This window comes from Leopardus geoffroyi, chromosome D2 (genome assembly GCF_018350155.1).
Source record: "Leopardus geoffroyi isolate Oge1 chromosome D2, O.geoffroyi_Oge1_pat1.0, whole genome shotgun sequence".
Taxonomy (NCBI): Eukaryota; Metazoa; Chordata; class Mammalia; order Carnivora; family Felidae; genus Leopardus; species Leopardus geoffroyi.
The window spans coordinates 45,378,613-45,398,044 of NC_059334.1; the positions used below are offsets into that span (position 1 = coordinate 45,378,613).

At 55.1% G+C, this 19,432-nt stretch overlaps 1 protein-coding gene across 9 annotated transcripts in view; it reads left to right on the forward strand.

Moving 5' to 3' along the window:
- LDB3 (LIM domain binding 3) overlaps positions 1-19,432 on the forward strand; it is a 64,361-nt gene that overhangs the window by 22,342 nt on the left and 22,587 nt on the right. For 4 of the 9 annotated variants that reach the window (XM_045437907.1, XM_045437906.1, XM_045437908.1 and 1 more), the window contains 4 exons: positions 2,014-2,183; positions 2,679-2,715; positions 14,947-15,129; positions 18,420-18,562. In XM_045437907.1, coding sequence (XP_045293863.1) covers positions 2,014-2,183; positions 2,679-2,715; positions 14,947-15,129; positions 18,420-18,562 — 533 coding nt within the window. Of the gene's footprint in view, positions 1-2,013; positions 2,184-2,678; positions 2,716-8,824; positions 9,607-14,946; positions 15,130-18,419; positions 18,563-19,432 lie in introns of those variants that run through there. The other 5 variants (XM_045437911.1, XM_045437912.1, XM_045437913.1 and 2 more) reach the window with 2 other exon arrangements.

Sequence of the window (19,432 nt, forward strand, 5' to 3'; positions counted from 1 at the left end):
TCATGGCAGCAACACAAGTCCCTGGTCTTTGCACAGCATTGTGGGAAATGGTGCCAATAATGTGAGTCCCAGAGGACTCACTACTGGGAGCTTTCTCGAGCCCTTGGAGCTGTGGAAGGAACAGGGGAGCGCCTCCAGGGCATGTTCTGGAGAAATGGCAGCAAACACCTTCCGTCTGCTTTCTGGACCACAAAGCTGTGTAGCGAGGCTCAAGGGCAGGACCTGGGCTTGGGTCTATACTTTCTCTCTCCCATGGCACAATCCACACTTCCTCCTTCCCTTCCGGCAGACCAAGGAGTCCTGGTTGTGCGTTCCTACTGCACCTCTCACCCAGAGGTAGCGGATCCTGCCTCTGCTTTGGGAGCCCTTGGGACTCCTCCTTATGCCAGAAATGGCTTCTCCCAGTGAGACCCCACTCTCTTCTCTGCTCTGTGGGCAGCTCCAGGATCCTCCCTGCTGGACCCCAGAGGGATCCGCTGGTCTTCCCCATCTGATCCCAGGCTGCCAGTACCTGTAGCTCTCCAGGGCAAGGCAGAGCCTTCAGGGCAGTTGGGGTGGGGGCTCTGCCCCAGTCTTGGCCACCTTTCATCACCTTCCTCCTCTCTGTTCTCAGAGCATTCTCTGAGCCAGACACTGGGGACCAAGCCAGGGAAAGCAGGCCAATGCTTGCATTTAGCTCCTTGCAGAGAGGCTACAAGACATGGGCACTGGAGAGGTCCCTCTCCTAGCCAGCTGGCCCTCTGGAAGGCAGGCAGAGGCAGTGGACAGAGTAAGTGTCTGAGCTGGGCCATGTTTCCAGGCATGGAGCATCTGGGGTGCACAAGGCCCCAGTGGGCAGAAGTGGCCTTTCTGAGCCCACATCACTGCAGTTTGATGGAAAGGACAGTGGGTGGGGAGCCAGGAAGCTTGAGTTCTGACTCAGCAAGGCCCCTACACCTGGAGCTAGCTGGTCAGCTGCTCTGGACCTCAGTTTCAGCATCTATAAGAGGAGAGTGCTGGGCCACTGGTCCATAGGGTAGAGAGCCAGGCTGTGCTGGCTGAGAACTCATCCCAAGTCCACCCTGATTCCTGGTAGGGTAGGTTGGAGGCTCCAGAACCCTCCAGCTCTTGCCAGCCAGGGTGAGTGGGTACCCCACAACCTGCCTTGCAGTCTGGTTAAGGCTAGGAGGCGCTGGACCCAAGAGATTCTGTGGTCCCTTGTGGCTCTGCTGTAGGATTCATTCATTTAAGTAAGTTTTGAGCACCTGCTCTGTGCAAGACACTGGGAGTCTGTAGGAAGGTCACCAGGTTCCTCTCCAAAGGCTGCACTGCCCTGGAGCAGAGGAAGAGTGATCCTTCCTTTAGACCTTCCCCCAGGACCCCAGGCCAGAACCACCCTGCCTCCCCCGTCTGCGGGCAGTTCCAGACCACACAAGCCTGGTTGCCTTGTTTTTCACACCACCTCTCCACCAAGCCTGCCCGTTTTTGCTGAGCAGAAGTCCCCAGCCCATTTTTAGGGCAGGCTTGGCATTGGGGGCTCGCTGTTGGGGTCCAAAGGTATGAGGAGGACAAGGAACTGACCCTGAAGAAACCTGAGTCCCCCGAATGGTCTGTTGTCACCCTGCCCCAAACTCAGGAGCTGTTCAGGGAGGTTGAAATTATTTCAAAAGACCTATTCTGCCTCCTCTTTCCTTAAAGGAGATCCCAAGGGGGTGGGGCCTGGGATGTGGATGGGTCTTCAGGCCTGTGCCTGGGGTTAGCCCGGGGTAGGGCAGAGGTTTGCCAAAAGGGATCTCAGAGGAATCACCGTCTCGCTTTGGCCACCCTGAGCACTGAGGACCCAGGCCAAGCCCTTGTCTCAGGCTTTCAGATGGCAGTGGGTAAAGGGCATGCGGGAGAGGGGTTGAGGCAAGTAGGGGCCACCAACCGGTGTGCTGGGTGTGGGGGTGCGAGCAGATGAGCCATGGGGGTAGTGGGAGGACAGGAGCAGGGTTCCAGCCTAGCCCTCACTCATGGCCTCTTTCTGCCTTGCAGGAGCCTTCCTATTAAAGACCTTACGGTAGACAGCGCCTCTCCCGTGTACCAGGCGGTGATTAAGAACCAGAACAAGCCAGAAGATGAGGCTGATGAGTGGGCCCGCCGCTCCTCCAACCTGCAGTCTCGCTCCTTCCGCATCCTGGCGCAGATGACAGGGACGGAATACAGTAAGTGAGGCCGGGGGGTGGAGCACGAGAGATGCTGAGGGGCCCTGAGGGACCTGTCCCACAGTCCTAAGGCCCACAGAAGCCAGGGAGTCAAGCCCCCTGACCCTTGAAGATGAGCTGCTTTCCACAGAGAGCTAGTGATGTGCTGAGCCCCTCTGGGCCCCTCGGGGCAGGTTACTGAGTGACACCGGCCTTCTGCCCAGCTCCCTGACTCCAACATTAGGCCATACGTGTGCCAGGTGGCTTGTGGGCAAAATGATGGCCCAGAGCTGGGATAAGAGGACCTCAGAGGTCTCCCTCCCAACTGTACCCTTTCCTCTGTGTCCCCCTCTCCCCCTGCCCTCTGCCCAGCACTCAGCATTTCCCTGCCACCATTTTCAGGCTGGGGGCAGTAAATTGTTCCGTTATTGGAGGGGACTCAACGTCCATAGCTCTGGAGGGTTTTCTTCCTATGTTTCCTATGATTCCTCCTGATCAGCAATTTTCTACCCACAGTGCAAGATCCTGACGAAGAAGCTTTGCGAAGGTCAAGGTAAGTGCCTGGACTCAGGCTCAGTGGCCTTGTCCCTCCTAATCCAATCCCTCCCCAGGCAGCCCCCAGATCACATGAATCATGGAAGGAACCTCTCAAGTTCATGTATTTGGAAGCTCCTGGCCCCTAAAGGGCCCCAGCAGATGCTGGCTTGGGGCCTTCGTCCCAGGTCACTGAGGTAGGTGCCTGGAGCTGTCTCTAACCCCTGGGCCCAGGCTGCAGGAGTAAGGATTCTGGGCTCTCCTGGCTCTGTCCCTGGGCAGAGGCAGGGCTGCTTTGGCCTTTGCTGGGCTGTTGAGAATGAGGGCATCTCTCCCTGTGAGGGCACCGGGCCGGCTGCCTTGCCTGCCCCACTCATCTCAGGGTCTGTCCCCTGTGAGTCTGGAGGCTAGGCACTGGAAAGCAGGCACGGGGAGGGCTGTGCTGGGCATGGGCATCTGACCTCGGGATCCACCTGTCCAGACCTATGCTAATGTAGTAGTTCCATAAATCGCTCAAAGCACAATAGCTCTGCTAGGAAGGACAAGCCTGGGCGTGAGAAGAGGCTTCTGCAAGGCGAAGTGTCTCAGGGTCTGGTCTCCCACCAGTGGCAGGCCTGGGACCACAAGTGCTAACCTACCACCTGCATCCTGCCAGGTGCTCGTGAGCCTGGGCCTGAGGGGGGCACGCTGCCCTGGAACCCACTGGAACCTGCTGGGGCCTTCCATGGTGAGGCATGGAGCCCCTGAGGATTGTGTTTCCACTTCCGGCGGCAAATGTTGTGCATGCTCTTCTTGGGAGAGTCTGCTTTGGGCCAGAGCGTCCTTGGGCGGCCTCTCCGCACGGGACTGGGGCTCAGAGGTGCTCTTTTACCTGGGGCCAAGCTTTCCATACTTGCTAATCAGCATGTAGTGATCACAGGATCGTGTGGAGAGTGGAGCTCTGGGGTCAGCTCAGAGTTGATGTAGATTTCATTTTTGAACCTATATTTTTGCCAATCTAAGCTGCTTCCACTTTTTGGCTGGGGCACCCCAGCCTAAAGTGTGGTCCCCCAGGCCTGCTAACGATGGCATGCAGTTCCAGTAACGGTTCTTAACCCTCCAATGCCTGCAACGTGTCTACACAGAGCCTGAACTGAGATGATGTGTGATTTAGCTCAAAAGTTAGTATCTAGCTATTTTAAGTGTGACTGAGCCCTCAGCGGTCCTGCTCCTGTGCTCTGTGGCTCCCGCGTGCTGTTTCTGTTTTTTCCACCTTCCTCCTTGAAGCCACCCATATACACCCAGGGAGCAATGCAGCTCACTGATAGAGGGGTCTTACAGCCCCCCACCCCTCACCCCCAGCAAACAGCTTAAGCATCCCTAGGTTCCTTCCATCAGGAAGCCAGCAGGGTGTTTTCTCTCCTTCCCATGAGACAGAGCCCCGCCTTTCAGGCCCTGACCGTCTCCTCTGGAGCACTTCTGGTGACCAACCACTCTGAGCTCACACCTCATTAACCAGACACCATTTAGAAGGTGGGACTTCTGTCTTTTGTGTTTCCCCTGGAGTATTTTCAGGCTCTGCAAAGTTATTGAGTGAGAACACAAAAGACAGTATTAAAGGCAGTCTCCAGTCCTCATGGGCCATTCCCTCCTTTTAGAAGCATCTCCTCGGTACTGTTCTGCCCAGTCCTGTGGATATGAGGGCAGGCTCGTCTTTCCCCCCATGGCCTAACCCCACAGGAGCATGGCTCAGCCCCCAGCAGAAGGCACAGGACCTTGGGGTCTTGAGAACTCTGCTGCAGGTTTTAGAGCCTCTCCCTCAGCTACTGCAGGGGTTTCTGTAGGGAAATCTGGAAAGAGGGCCTAACAAGAGGCTCCATCCTGCTTTCTCCCTCAATTCTACCCCCCCAATTCTACCCCCCCCCCCCCAGCTCAAAGCAGCTCCCCTTCCTCCCACAGGCTGAATCGCTGTCAGCCCTCTGCCCTGGGATCTCTGGCCCTGCGGTGAAGGCTTTGGGGACACCCAACAACCCAGGACTGGACAGGCATAAGCCTTCTGCTCCTCTCCCTTTTCCTGACTGTAATTTCTGGAAAGTTGTCCTCAAAGCCTTCCCCCAAAAGCCCATTCCCCCCACGGCCGCAGGAGGGGGTGGACATTTTCATTTGAATTCCAAGCAGCCTGAGGACCTGAGAGTGAGGCTTGTAGTGGGCACAGTGGTTCAATTCTGCTTGTGATTAAAGTCTGAAGTAGTGACTGTGGCCACTGGTCACAGCAAGGGCCCCGGGCTGCCCAAGTGGCCCACTGAGAAGAAGGGATCATGCTTGTTCTCACCCTGGGTCCAAGCTGGTCAGGGTCCTTGCTCCCCAGGGGGCTAAGCCCCAATCCCAGCCTTCCCCACTGCCAAGTCGGAAGCTGCACTCCGAGACCCTGCTGACCCATCTTGTTGGCTGAGGGCAGCTGGCCTCCTCTTTCTCCCAATTTAGCAGCACTGACAGGAAGGAATCTTAGGGTCTCTTAGGAAGGCTGCCTCCTCAGGGTGGGCTTCACTGCACACCGCTGCCATGTAGCTGACTCCCACAGAACCTGAGTTTGCCAACCCTGGGGCCTGGCAACCTGTCCAAGGTGACAGGTAGCCTCTACAGGCTTGTACGTGTGCAAAGGTGCTTTCTTCTTCCTGTCGCCATGTGGTGGGGAGATAGGCGGGAATGCCATGGTGTCAGGTGTTCTGTACCAGGCGGCGGCACTGGTGGCCTCGGGGGCAGGTGGCAGTCTGTGTGTCCGAGGACCCTGCAAACTCTCCCCTCACCTGTCTCTGCTCCACCTCCCAGGCCTTCCCGCCCCAACCCTGAACCCTGTAGAGTCCCAGAGCAGCTCAGAGCCCTGCCCTCTTCTTGGGGTCCTGGCTCTTGACACTCAGGGTGTCTCCAGTACCTGGTAGCAGGTAGCTTCTCTCTGAGGTTCCAGTGCCCACGTGCTGGCCAGCCCAAGGCAGAGCCTAATCTCCAAGGACCGTATCCTTACAGGTGAGGCAGGCCAGGTCCCTAAATAGCCCAGGCACCTGCTGTGGACTTGGCTCCCCTCTCAGGAAAGACCCCAGCACGTCAGCAAACCCTTCAGGCAGGCTTAGACTGCAGCCCCCTGCTGGCTCCTGCATGGGTGCAGGTAATACTGTGGTTCCTGGCCTCCATCTGAAGTAGCGCAAACAGTGCTTCCATCCAAAAGCCGAGCCTCTAATCTCAGAGAGGTCACAGAAGCTTCCCCCTGACTTGGGGAAGGCACTCCAGGGGTCGGATGGCTCAGAAGTTCGGCTCCACGTTGGGCAGCCCTGACGAGGATGGGAGTGGGGGCAAGCCTCGCTTTGTCCTAAGCAGGGCTTGAATCTTTGAGGCATGGGGTTCCCACTGCTTGGGTGTAACCATCCCAGAGGAATCTGATGTGAAACCCAGGCATCCTCTGGCCCCACCTTGTAGCTCAACTGCCTGTAAGAGCAGTTTCTGCATTTACCCAGTGTTCACCTGTGCAAAGAACTCTGTGCCTCTCTGAGACCCCAGATGTCAAGGAACACAGTTGATTTGAGCGACAAGTTCACAGAGGAGCTGAAGGCGAGGGTTGTCTTGCACACTCCTCCACCAACAGCGTAAAAACTTCCCAAGTCCCTTCTCCATCGTGTACCCTTCTGTGGTTCATTTTCTTCTCCCTCCCCTACTGCCTATGGAGCTCAGGGACTCACTGCTCACTGGCTCCTCCCTGTAGTCCCTGTGGCCTCCCTGGGCACCTCAGTGTCCTCTTTCCTCCTTGTGCACAGCCAGCTCAGTCCTGTGGCTGAGTCTCCCGGTGCCAGCACAGCCCAGAGCCCTCCCTCCAATGGAACCTTTGTGAGGATAACAAAAGTTACCTGAGTTTTGTGGATTTTTCATTCCGGGTGTCCTGCCTAGCAAGTTTGAAAACCACACCTGGAGAACCCAGGACCCCCCTGGGGTGTCCCTGAGAAGCCCTTGTGGGGTGTCCCAGTTCTTCTCGTCCATTCTCTTCTGCCAGCTCCCTTCCCTCTCTGCCCCATCTCTTCCTTCCTCTCCCGGCTCCTCTCTTTGGCAGGCTGTGAATTTACAAACAGCTGCAAGCAGAGCAGGCTCACTAGGGTCCACTGACTCTCCAGGACTGTCTCTGAGCCCGTCACTGAGCACTGATGACAAAGGCTGTGGGCCTGGCTGGGCAAACTGGTCACACCCGTGTCCTGGGTGGTCTCTATGGGATGAGACCATCCCATTCCTATGGGATGGCCGATTGTTGCCACGCATAGTGCTATCGGCAGGGCCCCCGCTTCTGCTCTCTTCCTTCCCTCCCTCCCTCCCCAGCCTCAGAGAGGCAGGCAGCAGGAGATGCCCGGCAGGTGGATCATAGTTCTGCGGCTGAGTTTCTGTGCGGTTTGAGGCCATTCACATGACGTCTCTGGGCCTTGGTTTCTTCTTTGGTATCAGGAAAGGTTGGTCCCGAACAGTGGTTTTCAACTATGTTGGCAGTGGGCCCATTTTGTCTAACAGAATCTTCTACAGAGACACAATATCAGGACTTGAGGTGTAGCGAGGGAGTCTACCTCGTAATGTAGATGTGGGAAGGGGGCAAGGTGTGTATGTGGGGATGCAGAGCTACTGGGGAAACGTAAGACCAGCATTGCCCCATCTCTGTTTTTAGAGACCTAAACTGGGTCTTCCTGGCTTTTATATGCTGGCAATTCACTTCTTGAGCTACTTATTTTTAGATAATTGCAGATTTGGGCACGTAGTTGTGAGAAATGATATAGAGAGATCCTACGCTCCCTTTATCCCCTAATGGTAACATTTTGCAAAACTATAGTAAAATATCACAACCAGGCTGTTGACACTGGTATAGCCAAACACAGACTATTTCCATCACCCCAAGGATCTCCCCCTGTTGCCCATTTACAGCGACACCCACCTCCCTACCGTGGGCACCCTCTCCTTAACCTGTGGCGACAACTAATCTGTTATCTGTCCTCCATTTCTATAGTTTTATCATTTCAAGAATGTTATATATATGGAATTGTATAGCCTGTGACCTTGTGGGATTAGCTTTCTTCAGTCAGGCCAGTTCCCTGGGGATTCATCCAAGCTGTCACGTGTACCATAGTTCATTCATTTCTTTTTATTACTGAGTGGTATTCCATGGTCTGGATGTAGCAATTAATTTTTAAAAGGAGTTTTAAATACTATCTGGGCTAAACACTGCGTTTGTGGCTAGATGCGGCCCCTGAGCCACCAATTTGCACCTCTGGTCTGGAGGATGTTAGCGGCCCCTCCGGCCTGGAAGATGTAGGATTCTGGCATCTGTGGCACTGGCCTGGCCCAGGCATGCCCTCTCCTCCATTCCTATGTTTCTGGCTGCTCTTTGCCCATTTCGTCCTATGCCCTCGACTTAGCAGACTGTGGGGTGGGCCCCAGAGGCCCTATTGATGGGAAGTGTTGGCAAGTCCTGGTCCTCTGTCTGTGTGCCAGTGGTCTCGTGAGTATGTGTGTGCACACAGGTGCCTGCCTGGCCGTGCTCAGGCCTGGGCAGATGGGGGCAATTGGTGGTATCTGAAGGCCTCTCTCTGGGGACAGAGAAGGCTTGGTAAAGGCCAGGGAAGCATAGGGAGGTGAACGGTCTGCTCACCAAACCTCATCATGGGAACAGGCGTTCCTCTTTCTTGATGCCCAGCTTGGGGACAGAGACCATGCTAGGCCCACCTGCCTATTTGGTTCAGTCCTGAGAGCCTACAGCCAAAGCAGCCCTGCCCAGCCCTAACCACACGGGCCAGGGAGAACCAGTGACCACCCCCCCCCCACTTGGCCCAGCCTGCCCTCAGGCCCACTAGCCAGGCCCCTTTTCTATGGCTTCCTACTCACTTAGCTCAGGGACTTCAGTCCCTCAGTCCTGGCCCTTAGGACTCTGGTCTTGCCCCAAACCAGTCCTGACTATCTGGAAAGTACTCCATGGGTGGCAAAGCCTCTCCAAACCAAATTCCTGCCCGCCCCGTGCCCCCTGCCCGAGCTGTCAGACAGGGGAATGGGACACATCCCCTAACCCCTTTCTCTCCTCCTCTCTTCTTTCTGTCTCTGTCTCTGTCTCTCTCTCTCTCTCTGTGCCACAGGGAAAGGTTTGAAACGGAACGTAACAGCCCACGTTTTGCCAAATTGCGCAACTGGCACCATGGCCTTTCGGCCCAAATCCTTAATGTTAAAAGCTAAGAGGCTATCTGGAATCCCCCCACTCCTCTCAGGCTGGACCCCCACCTTCCACCCCCCCACACAGATCTGGCATGTGAGCCCCATGGTGATGCTTGAGAATGTATAGGGGTGCTGGGGGGCACCTTTGACAGCCAACTGTGGCAGTTCTGCTCTCTGCTCCCCCAGAGCTGATGGCCGAGGCCCAGCCCCACACAGCACTGCACCCCCTCCTGGCCACCCGCCGAGTGCAACCCTCCCCAACCCCATGTGGCCCCAGCCTCTGCTCCCCTGCCCAGGGCCTTAGCCATAGATCAGAGAGGACGTGGCAGGGTTTGCTGGCATCATGCCCCAGAACCAAGGGAAACAGAACATGCCACTGGTTGATTTCCCACCCCCCTCAGCTGCTAGGAGAGGCAGCCTGGCCTAGTGCTGTCCTGGAACAAGCCACCTATAGATCAGGGTCCCGGGAAGAGGCCAACCCCTGGCCCTACTCGCTCCCTCGCTGCCCTCTGGAACCTGGGCAGCCTGGAGCAGGGCTCTGTGCAGAGTAAGTGGAAACCCCAGGGTAGATGAGGCAGAGGCCCCTCCTGGCCGTGGTGAGATTGGGCATGTGCTCTCCTCTCTGTGCTGTATGCGCTGGATCCCTAGTTCTCTCTCCTGTACATATAAGCATGCTTGTTCTGAAATAAAGAGGATTGAAAATGAATCAAACCAGCCCCCGTCATGCTGTGCCTGTGTGCGTACCACTCGAGAGGGGCATTCCAAGATGGGGAGAGGACAGGCACCACCAGGAAAGGGGCAGGGGCAGGGGCAGGGGCAGTGCCCGCTGGGGCTGGAACCCCGGCGCAGTTCTGCCTGCTGTGCATCTCCTGACTTGAGGGCCCCACCCAGGCTGTGGAGCTCAGGTGGGCCGAATGGTGGGTGGGAGTCTGTAGCCTCCCACAGGGCAGTAGGGGTGGGGGCGTTCTGGAATGCCCCCTGCCTCCCCCCCACACACCCAGCCACACCAGCAGGCTGAGCCAGCCCTCCCTACTGATCAGAAATCATCCCCATCCCTAGCATGCTGCAAGCCCCTCTCCCAGGAAGGCGCTGTCAAGCTCAGCCCTGGTCCAGGAAGTGAGAAAAGGGACTTGCCTGGACTAAAGAGCAGTTCACAAGGGGATTGCTGGGAGTCCTCGGTGGGCCAAGGCCATGGCTGAGAGGAGAGGAGGTGGAAGATGTGTTTGGCAGAGCCTTGCCCAGGTGGCAGGTGCATGTGGAAGACCTGTCATGGTCTTGCTGTCAGCCCCAGCCACCTGTGGCCTTGTTCTAGTCCTGACCATTCAGGAAGGGCCCAGCTGACAGGCTCATGTCCCCCCCACCCACTTGTCCACCCATCAGCCTATCCCCTGATTGAGGGAACCACAGGCTGAACGTGTGAGACCAGCAGCACTTGGTAAATAAAGGCAGATGCCAAGGTCCATCCCTCAGGATTCCTCAAACCACGCCCACCCCCACCCTACCCCTCATTGCTAGACTGAGCCAGAGACCTGCTCCGTCTCCCACTTCCTGGGCACAGGCTTTCTTTCTGCCTCTAGGGACTTGGCAATCCCACCTGGAAGAGATGACCAGGGAGAGAGCTCTATCCTGTCAACTACACTGAGATGCTCCCCCAAATCCCCCACCAGCCTGTTCCACTTTGGCCTCCCATCTCTTCCTGCCTCTAGCAGTCTGAGTCCAGGGCCAAGGCCAGGACCAGGCAGGGCAGGCTGGCTGGGGGATCAACAGGGGAGGGTTGTTGTGGACTCCTGCTTACATCTAGGCATCCTGTAGCACACCCATATTTAGCTGACCTTTTACTAAGGACTTCTAAGGCCCAAGGGTAGGTTGTGTGGCCATGAGCTGCTAGACAGAGAGAAGTCCCAGGCATTGGTTATCCTTAGGCTGGTGGAGGACCTGGGCCAACTAGTCAGATCTGGTAGCCTCACAGACCCCTGTCTTCAGCCCCTGCCCATTGGAGCCCTCTTGAAGCCCTAGAAGGTCCTTATTTGTTTTCTAGCCTGCCTGGTGTCTTCCCAATGACCCCAGGTCCCTGCACAAGCACATTGGGTGGCCCCAGGCCAGGGGTCTATGTAAAGCCCTCTAGAGTAAATAGGAGAGATTTCCTCATCTGGCATTCAACGTCTGTGGGCATTAGTCAAGGCACCATGCCTGACTGCTGTGGGTGCCAAAGGAATCAGAAAGGACCAATGTGGGCAGTAGCTAATCATGATGCAAGGTTGGTCATGTGAGGTCCAGAAATAAGGAGCACCCCCCACCCTCCGACCAAGTGGAGGGTCAGAGAAAGCTTCCTGGAAGAAGGCATTTGCGTGTTTGAGCTTCATGAGCAGTTAGGATTAGGACAAGGGCAGGTAGAGAAGGCTGGACAGGTGCTCTAAGCAGAGAGGAAGGGTGCTGAGGAGAAGAAGGGGTGTCCCAGAACCCCAAGTTAATCATTTTGGCTGGAATGGAAGGAATGCAGAGGATGTTATGGTTTGTGGTCCAGAGCTGGGATGCCAGCCTCGGGGACTTTGTATTCTGAAGACAACGTGGAACTAGCAAAGGCTGTAAGGCCCCATTCACACTACAGTCTGTGGGGATCGCCATACACTGTTCTCGAGGGGTGTCATTAGCATAGACTCCAATGACAACAGGGCCCCTGGAGTTGTGCGGTGCAGTGGCCTCACTGCAGAGTGATATGGGCAGGGCTTCCCTGAGCACTAGCCATTAGGTTGCAAGATGGAATGCCAGCTAGGTAGGTGGCAGCGTGAGTCATTTCAAGACCAGCCCCCTGACTGGTGTTCTGCCCATCATGCAATCAACAGAGGTGTTCATATCCCATTTTCTTAACTAATACAAATAGCATCCTCACCTAAATGATGGCAACCACCCCCCAGCACGATCAATCACACCTCCACCATCACCCACAGTTCCAACCAGAGCCCATGACTGTAAAACCCAAGACCTGGCACCATCACCAAGACCATCCTCATCCTTGCCATACATATCGTCACCATCAATAAGAACATTAACCAAGTCCTGCCATTCTCTCCATCAAGAGCCATCACAACAGAGCAGGGGCACGGGGTTGGCACGCTCTCCTTGATGCCGACCAGATTGAGGGAAGATGTGGGCTGATGGGGGTCTGTAGCCAGGCTGTGTTTTCCCTCTGGCCATATACTTCCCATGCAGCTGTGAGCATTTGAGTACTGTTGTTTGTTTTGGTTTTGCTTTGATATTTAAAGTGGATTATGATCGAGTCAGGAAGCAGCTGTCGAATCCTAGACCAGGCTGCAGTGATCTCATGGGCACTCTCTTTGGGACCGCAGCCAGGGCCAAGTAAGTTCCCTACTCTCCTTGGGGTTTTGGGGGGCCTGTGGAGCTTCAGGCCAGAGCTGACCTGGACAAGAACCCAAGATCCTCAGGATTCCCTCAGTGCATTCCTACTTCCCCTAGGCCCTGGCTGCTTGGTGTCTGTCAACAGTGGCCCTAAATAAGATGCTAGATCATGAATTTTCCTAGGGCACACATCCCCCCACGCCCAACTCAGAATTCAGTGTTCATTTGGAGCTATGCCTGGGGAGAGCACCAGGTAAGCTGATCTGACAGAGAATTGGAGCAAAAGAGACAGGCAAAGCCGACTTTCTATTTGTCCTGCAGAGTATTTATTGTCTCTAGCCCAGATATTTTCATCACTCTTGTCCTGAGTGGTGTCCTCAGTTCCCAGAAGCCCACTAGAAGCATGCAACAGGGTCAGGGAGAACCAATAAAGGAGACCAGGTGTCCTGTGTCGGCCTGAGCCTTCCCAGGCAATGGCTTCCGGAAATCAGCTTCTTTCATGGAGGGTGGGTGAGTGGTCTCATGGCATTGCCGCAGGCCTGAGAGCTGGGCTTTCTGAGGCTTTCTGTCAGAACCACCGAGCTGTGAAAGGGCTGGACAGGACATGGCCAATGCTCTGTCTACCCTGAATGCTTCCCACACAGTCGATGGAGAAGAATGGCACTCCCTTTCTTGGGACAGTCAACCTAAAGCCTCACCGTGCCTCTGGTTCTCTTCCCCAACCCTTTCACACTGTTTCATGCCCTTCTCTGCCCCCGTGCCTCGCTGGATGGAAGAGAGAACTTCGGCAATGCTTTGGTAAACCGCTCATGACCCACTTGCATGGCTACCTGGGACAGACCTCCGCAGCACCTTGCTACTCAAAGTGTGGTCTGCAGACCAGCAGCAGCAGCATCACCTGGGAACTTGTTAGACATGTAGACTCACAGCCTGCCCCAGACCTGCTGAACTAGAAGCTGCATTTTAACAAGATTCCCAGGCGATTCATCTTCATACTGAAGACTGAGTAGCCTTGTAGTGATTAGGGCTCACACCCTTCTCTGCCCCTTGGCAGCTGTGTGATGTTCAGCAGAGATTCAATCTCTCTAGACCTCAGGTTCTTCATCGGTAAAATGAGGATCATGATACCAAACGCTCAGGGAGGTTGAAAGGATCAAATGGAGTGATGCTTGTACAGTTGTTTGGCACAAGGCCTGGCATACAGTAAACACTCACAGAGGGAAGATTAGTATTTGAATTCTTTTCAAATAAGAGTGTGTTTTGTTGGGGAAAGATTCTACTTGACTAGTCACAAGAAGAAATGTCTTTCTTCCTCCATCAGGGGCCACTTGAAGTACCCGGTAAGGCTTCAAATCCAAAGGCACCTCACTCAGATCCTTCTGTCACTGCCAATAAGTTCCAGGAGGTTGAGCGATTGATTTCTCTCAGTCTCCATTCTCTCGTCTATTAAGCAGAGTCGATAATCAGAGGGTTGTTGTGAGGAATTAAAGACATATACCTGGCACGTAGTATGAGTTCAATAAATGAATTACAGAGGACGGGCAAGGTCATTTCCACTCGCAGGCGCTGCATATCCTGCCGCTGTTGTAGCAAGTACAAATCTTAGTCCAATGAGCAAAGAATGTGCATTTCTTTGCTTGCCTATAATTTAAATTTTAGTCTCTGCCTTGCTTTGCAGATGGCAGAAATCTAATCCCATCACCCCAGGCTCTGATGCTCTTTTTTCCTGGAGTGTTTCTGGGGATGAAGCGTTTACAGGATGTCAAGGGGTGGGGGTGGGGCGGGGGGTTGGGCACGTGGGCATTTGGTCTTTGGTCGTGGTCTGCCTGTGCTGCCATCTGCTGGGATATTCCCAACCCGTGAGGATACGCTGGTCTACACTGGAAGAGCTGTGACCTCTCTTGTTCCCAGTTACAAGGCTTCTAGGATGTGCAGGTACTCAGGACCATGTCCATGTCACCCGGGGGTATGGGAAGCCCTCGATGATGGCCTGGGGATCTTTGGCCTGTCTGGGGTCGGCCTGCCCCTTCACCATGGGCATGAGGGCCCCTGGGGTCCTGCTACTTCCCCAGGATTTATCCAGAACAGGGGCACAGCTACCTCTATTCTTGAATCCCTCGTTCCACATTGCCTCCTTTCTGGTTCAGATGACCTTGATCTTCCTGGCAGGTAGCTTTCATCCCTCTTCCAAATGCTTTCAGTGCCCTGGGTCCTCCACAGCCTAGGCCCTTGATATGCAAATATCTTACCTCTGTTTTGTGCCTTGTATCATTCCTTCTCAAATGCAATGCATGCTTCTAACTAAATGGGGAAGGGCAAAAGAAAAAGCAAAACAGGATGGGGGAGGAAATTTGGTTGATACTTCAATCTACTTTTCCACCACACTGTGTTTTTATAATATACACAGAGAGAGCAAAATTAGGAAGTCCACAAAAATGGTGGTGTGTGTGGAAACTCACCAGGCTTGAGAATATTTTTGATGTTCTTGTGGTCCTCCAAGTGCTCTGAGCCCTTCCCTCTTGGGGTCCTGGGAGGCTCTTTCCCTGAGGCTGGAAACACGCCTACCGGAAGATCATGCTCGTTTTACAGAATGGATGGTGATTTCCACCCAGCCTGCCTCTGCTGCAGCCACCATCCCCATACAGAGGACCCCCTTGACCTGTTGTCTTTTTCGGTCCCGCCTCATCAGCACCCCTATTGAGCATGCTCCAGTGTGCACCAGCCAGGCCACCACCCCGCTGCTGCCCGCTTCTGCCCAGCTGCCTGCTGCTGCCCCTCCCAGTGCGGCCTCGCCACCCTTGACCGCAGCCACTGCCCATGCTGCCACCGCCTCTGCTGTAGCCCCTGCCTCAAGCCCTGCGGACAGTCCAAGGTAACGGGCCCACAGGTGCCGACCCTGACCTCAGGGAAGGGAGGCAGGAAAGTCCTCAACATGGGTCCACCTGTTGGCAACTGTATCCAGCCCTCTGAAAAGTCCGTGCAAGGTGGTTAGGACCCCGGGGTCCTTGGAAAGCCAAACCTAGCACTGCCTGGTGCTGAGAGTGAAGGGGAGACTGGGAGTCACTGCAGGGGAGCACACTGTGTGCAGTGCAGCACAGAGACTGGAATGCGCTGCCTGGCCCCCTAGTGCCTCTCTCTCTCTCTCTGTCTCTCTGTCTGTCTGTCTGTCTCTCTCTCTCTCTCTCTCTCTCTCTCACACACACACACACACACACACACACACACATGCATGCACGCATGCAATTAGATAACAAAGAGAGACTTTGTGCACAGCCATTGTTCCTGGAACTAGAATAAGGGAGAGAATGAAAATTGTCCTTGTGGTCCGGGGAAGTCAAGAAAGGCTCTCTGGAGGAGGGAGCAGATGTAGCATTGACCTTGGTAGGTAAGGTAGATCAGATTTGGGCAGATATTTAGCACTAACTTGTCCTCTTCCTTTACCCTCTCTTCTCTTGATGGAGGCTAACTCCAGAGGCACCCGATGTCATGGGATGTAACTCTCTGCTCCACCGCTTACTGTCTGTAATCTACAGAAAGTGACTTAATTTCTCTGAAGCTAGGTTTCTCATCTGCTAAGATATTTAATGCAACATCTATTTTTTTAGGGTTGGGACAGAAAAAGTGTACATAAATCACCTAGCATTCTCTCGAGTGTTAGGAGTTACTGCATTTCAACCTGACCTCCTGGATACCCAGAAAAGGCAGGGCTGGGGATGGCGGGAGTGGGTGGGTGGGGGTTGCAGTTTGCAAAGGATGTAGGGAGGTGTGGGGAGGTGCAGAGGGCAGGCTGGATGAGTCATTCTGGAATGGCCAGGCAGTGTAATAGCTGGACAGGCCCAGCTCTTTCTGGGCTTCATGGAGCTGTCAAGTTGGTGTTTGAGGTCACAGCCAGCTTTCTCAGTTTCCCATGCTCCCCTCCCAGGGTTTTGCTGGAAAGGACATGCTTCTCTGGATCAGGGTTCATAAGTCCCTGGCACAGCCTGAGACAGGATAAAGGGTGGGCACAGTGGCCTGCAGACCTGTGTGCTGCACCCCTACCCCCAGGCTTCACAAGGACCTAGGTGGTGCCAAGCCCAGCCTTTGCCCAGCCCAGCTCAAGCCTCAAGGGTAAGCCCAGTCTGGGCCTCCAGGGGTTGTTTTATTCCAGCTTCCTGGGGTCACTTAGCAAGTTGCTCCCCCTCTACACACCAGGACCTCTTCAGCTAAGGGCACCAAGAAGAAACTTTGAAAAGGGTAAGAAACGTCCCTGTTGTTAAGTGGGAAGATGCCTCCCCAGTTGGATGGAGAAGCTCTAGATGCTGGGGCCCTGCTTAAGGACAAGCTCCAGCACTATGCTTCAGGCCTCGGTGTCCTCAGTGGCCTGGGGCCCTCAGGACTCCCTCAACAGGGCAAACCCTTCCTTCCTCGGCCTTGCAAAGGGAGATGAGGCCTGGGTGGAGGTTGGAGAGATACCTGGAGGGCTCCCAGCATCAGGCTGGAGCAGAAGGAACCCAGGGACCACACCAGCTACCTCCCTATCTTACACAAGGCTGGGATGGAGCTAGAGGAAGCCAGTGGGGGGCAAATGGACACCTTAGCCTTTCTTGGCATGGCCTCAGAGTCCTTGCTAGATGTCATAAGCCTCTGATTCCTCCCCTAACACCAACCCTGGACACAGGACCTGTAGCTCCTGGGCTGCTGGGAAATCTTCTTCCACTGGTGGGAGAGTCTGGCTAAGCCCCACTGACCCTCAGCCCTCTCCCACCGCAGTGGAAGCTGGGCACCCCTTCGACACTGCCTCTTTCTCCTCCATTGAGGCCCCTGCTCCACTGTGGTTTATCAGAGAAGCAGACAGGCCCAGGGAGGGGAGACAATGGCTTCACCCAACCAGAAACATAATAACTTGGCCCGGTAAGTCTGCACACCCCCTAGGTCTGGGATACTGGCTGTCTGAGGCTCATTCTACCTCCATACTGTCTGAGCAGCACTACACACCCTTCTGAATCCACTAAGGAGCTTGGCAGTGGGTCCTTAGCTCCGGGCCACCCCCTCCCAGAGCTCTGGAGAAGAAATTACTTCCTTATCCTATGACTCTTCCCAGCACTTGGGCCCGTGGGGAACAGTTGGAAAGAAGGCAGGAAGCCTTGGACTGGGGGAGGATGGTATATTCTCAGAGGCTCACTTCTCTAGCATCCCCATCAATGACCCATTTGCCCTGGGTGTGGACATGTGGTCCCCAACGGGATCTGAACGATGCAGGGAGAAGCCAAAGGTGTATTCAATAAGGTGGTCTTTAGCTTTAAATGAAAAAAGGTGGGGAGTTGTTCACTGACAACGAAATTGGGAAACACTGAATAAGACAAAGTCAAACATGCCCCTTAACTCCAGTTCTTGGAGCCTTTAGTTCTCCAAGGGAAAAGGCCAAGTACGGCATTTCCTGAGGGCAACGAACTGGGACACTTTCACTCTATCACTTTGGTCCCATGGTCCCTGGGTCACAAGTGGGAAAAGGCTTTAAGACCTCTTGGCAGCTTACTCAGTGGGGAGAGGGCAACAGGAATGCTGTGCAAAGGAGAAGCCTGTGTGTGTGTGTGTGTGTGTGTGTGTGTGTGTGCGCGTGCACATACTGGGGGGCTGGTCTCCTGGCTTCCCATGAGACCTCTCTGGAGCACTCTTATCCAGAAACCTGAGATTTGGCGGCTCCTTCCAGCACCAGCAGAAAGGGGAATGAAGAGGCCAGTGGTCTGAGGCTGTGAAGTGCCCCAGGAGGTCAGAAGGTTGAGGGAGAGGGGTAGTTCTGACCTCCTCCATCTGTCTCCTCTCTCCTGCGTCTGCCCCTCCAACCCCAGCCTCACCCTGGTAGTCTCTCCACAGGAAGTGAAGGGTTTCCTGTCTGTCTTCCTGTCTGGCTGGTGGTTTTCCTCCCTCTTTCCTAAGGTGGTGACACCAGCAATGGGCCATATGGCTCTAACCAGACTCACGAAGACTCAGCCCCCAAGGAGCAGCTTCCTCCCCTCTAAGACCCCCACAGTCTTTCCTTCACAGCCCCTGGCAAATCCCCAGCATTTCTGTCAGGTTTCCTCCTCACAGAGGCTCCTGAAGACCAGGCTGCCATGGTTGCAGGCCCCAGGGCCTGGGTGGGGCTGTCCTTCTAGCTGCTAACTCCTCCCCCCTTGGTTCCAGGCCCCAGGCCTCTGCCTACAGTCCCGCCAAGGCGACCTCTCCGGCACCTGCCACTCATACATACAGTGAGGCCCCAGCTGCCCCTGCGCCCAAGCCCCGAGTTGTCACCACCGCCAGCATCCGGCCTTCTGTCTACCAGCCAGGTGAGAGGCAGATTGGAGGGGAAGCTGTTAGGCTGGACGTGGCTTCTAGGCCACATCCCAAGAAGGATGGTGGCCAGCGAGGTCCTGCTAATGAGGCTCAGCCCTTCTTCCCCCAAATGTGGGCCAGCATCCTATGGAGCCTGCCTCTGGCCCTGGGGAGACAGGTGAGCGGTAGCAGCCAGGGGTGGAGCCTCCCGGCTCTTAGGCAGATAAGGTTCCTGGCTGGGGATTTCCAGGCTCAAGGTAAAGGATGAGAGGGTTTAGAGGGAAGGAGTTTTGTTTCCCCAAGAGTCTGGGTCTAGCTCAAGCTGGAAGACAGGCAGCTATAACGAAAATGCCATGGGCTTTGGCCAGTGACCCCGGGCAGGCTGTTCATTCTGTCTGGTCTTTGGGTTCCTCAGCTGAGGCAGGACAATGGAGGCTCAGAGAGCTCACATAATAAGCAACAAAATGGTCTCCTGGTGGCTGAGCTCCCTTGACTGTCTGTTCCATTGCTCTGGTCCCCATTCTCATCACTGCCCAGGGCCGCTTCACAGGGATGAGGACTCAGTCCCACTTCCCTCTTTCCTTGGCAAAGTTTGGCCTGCTCCCCAGAGCCCGAGGGCAATTCTCAGTCTGGCTCGCACCTCATTTTCCCCTGCCTGCCCCTGCTGAGTGAACCTGAGGGCTCCTTAGCTAATTTCCCAGGTTGGGGGAGGGTCCTGTGTGCCCTGGTCTATAGGATGTGCCCACAGGAGGGCTCTGGGCAACTACAGCCATCCAGGGCTGACATCACCATCCTTCCCACTGGATTCTGACTCTGAACTCCAGGAGGGCAGGGCGGTGGCAGATTTTCTTCACTGTATCCCCAGCACCTGACTCAGGCCCGAC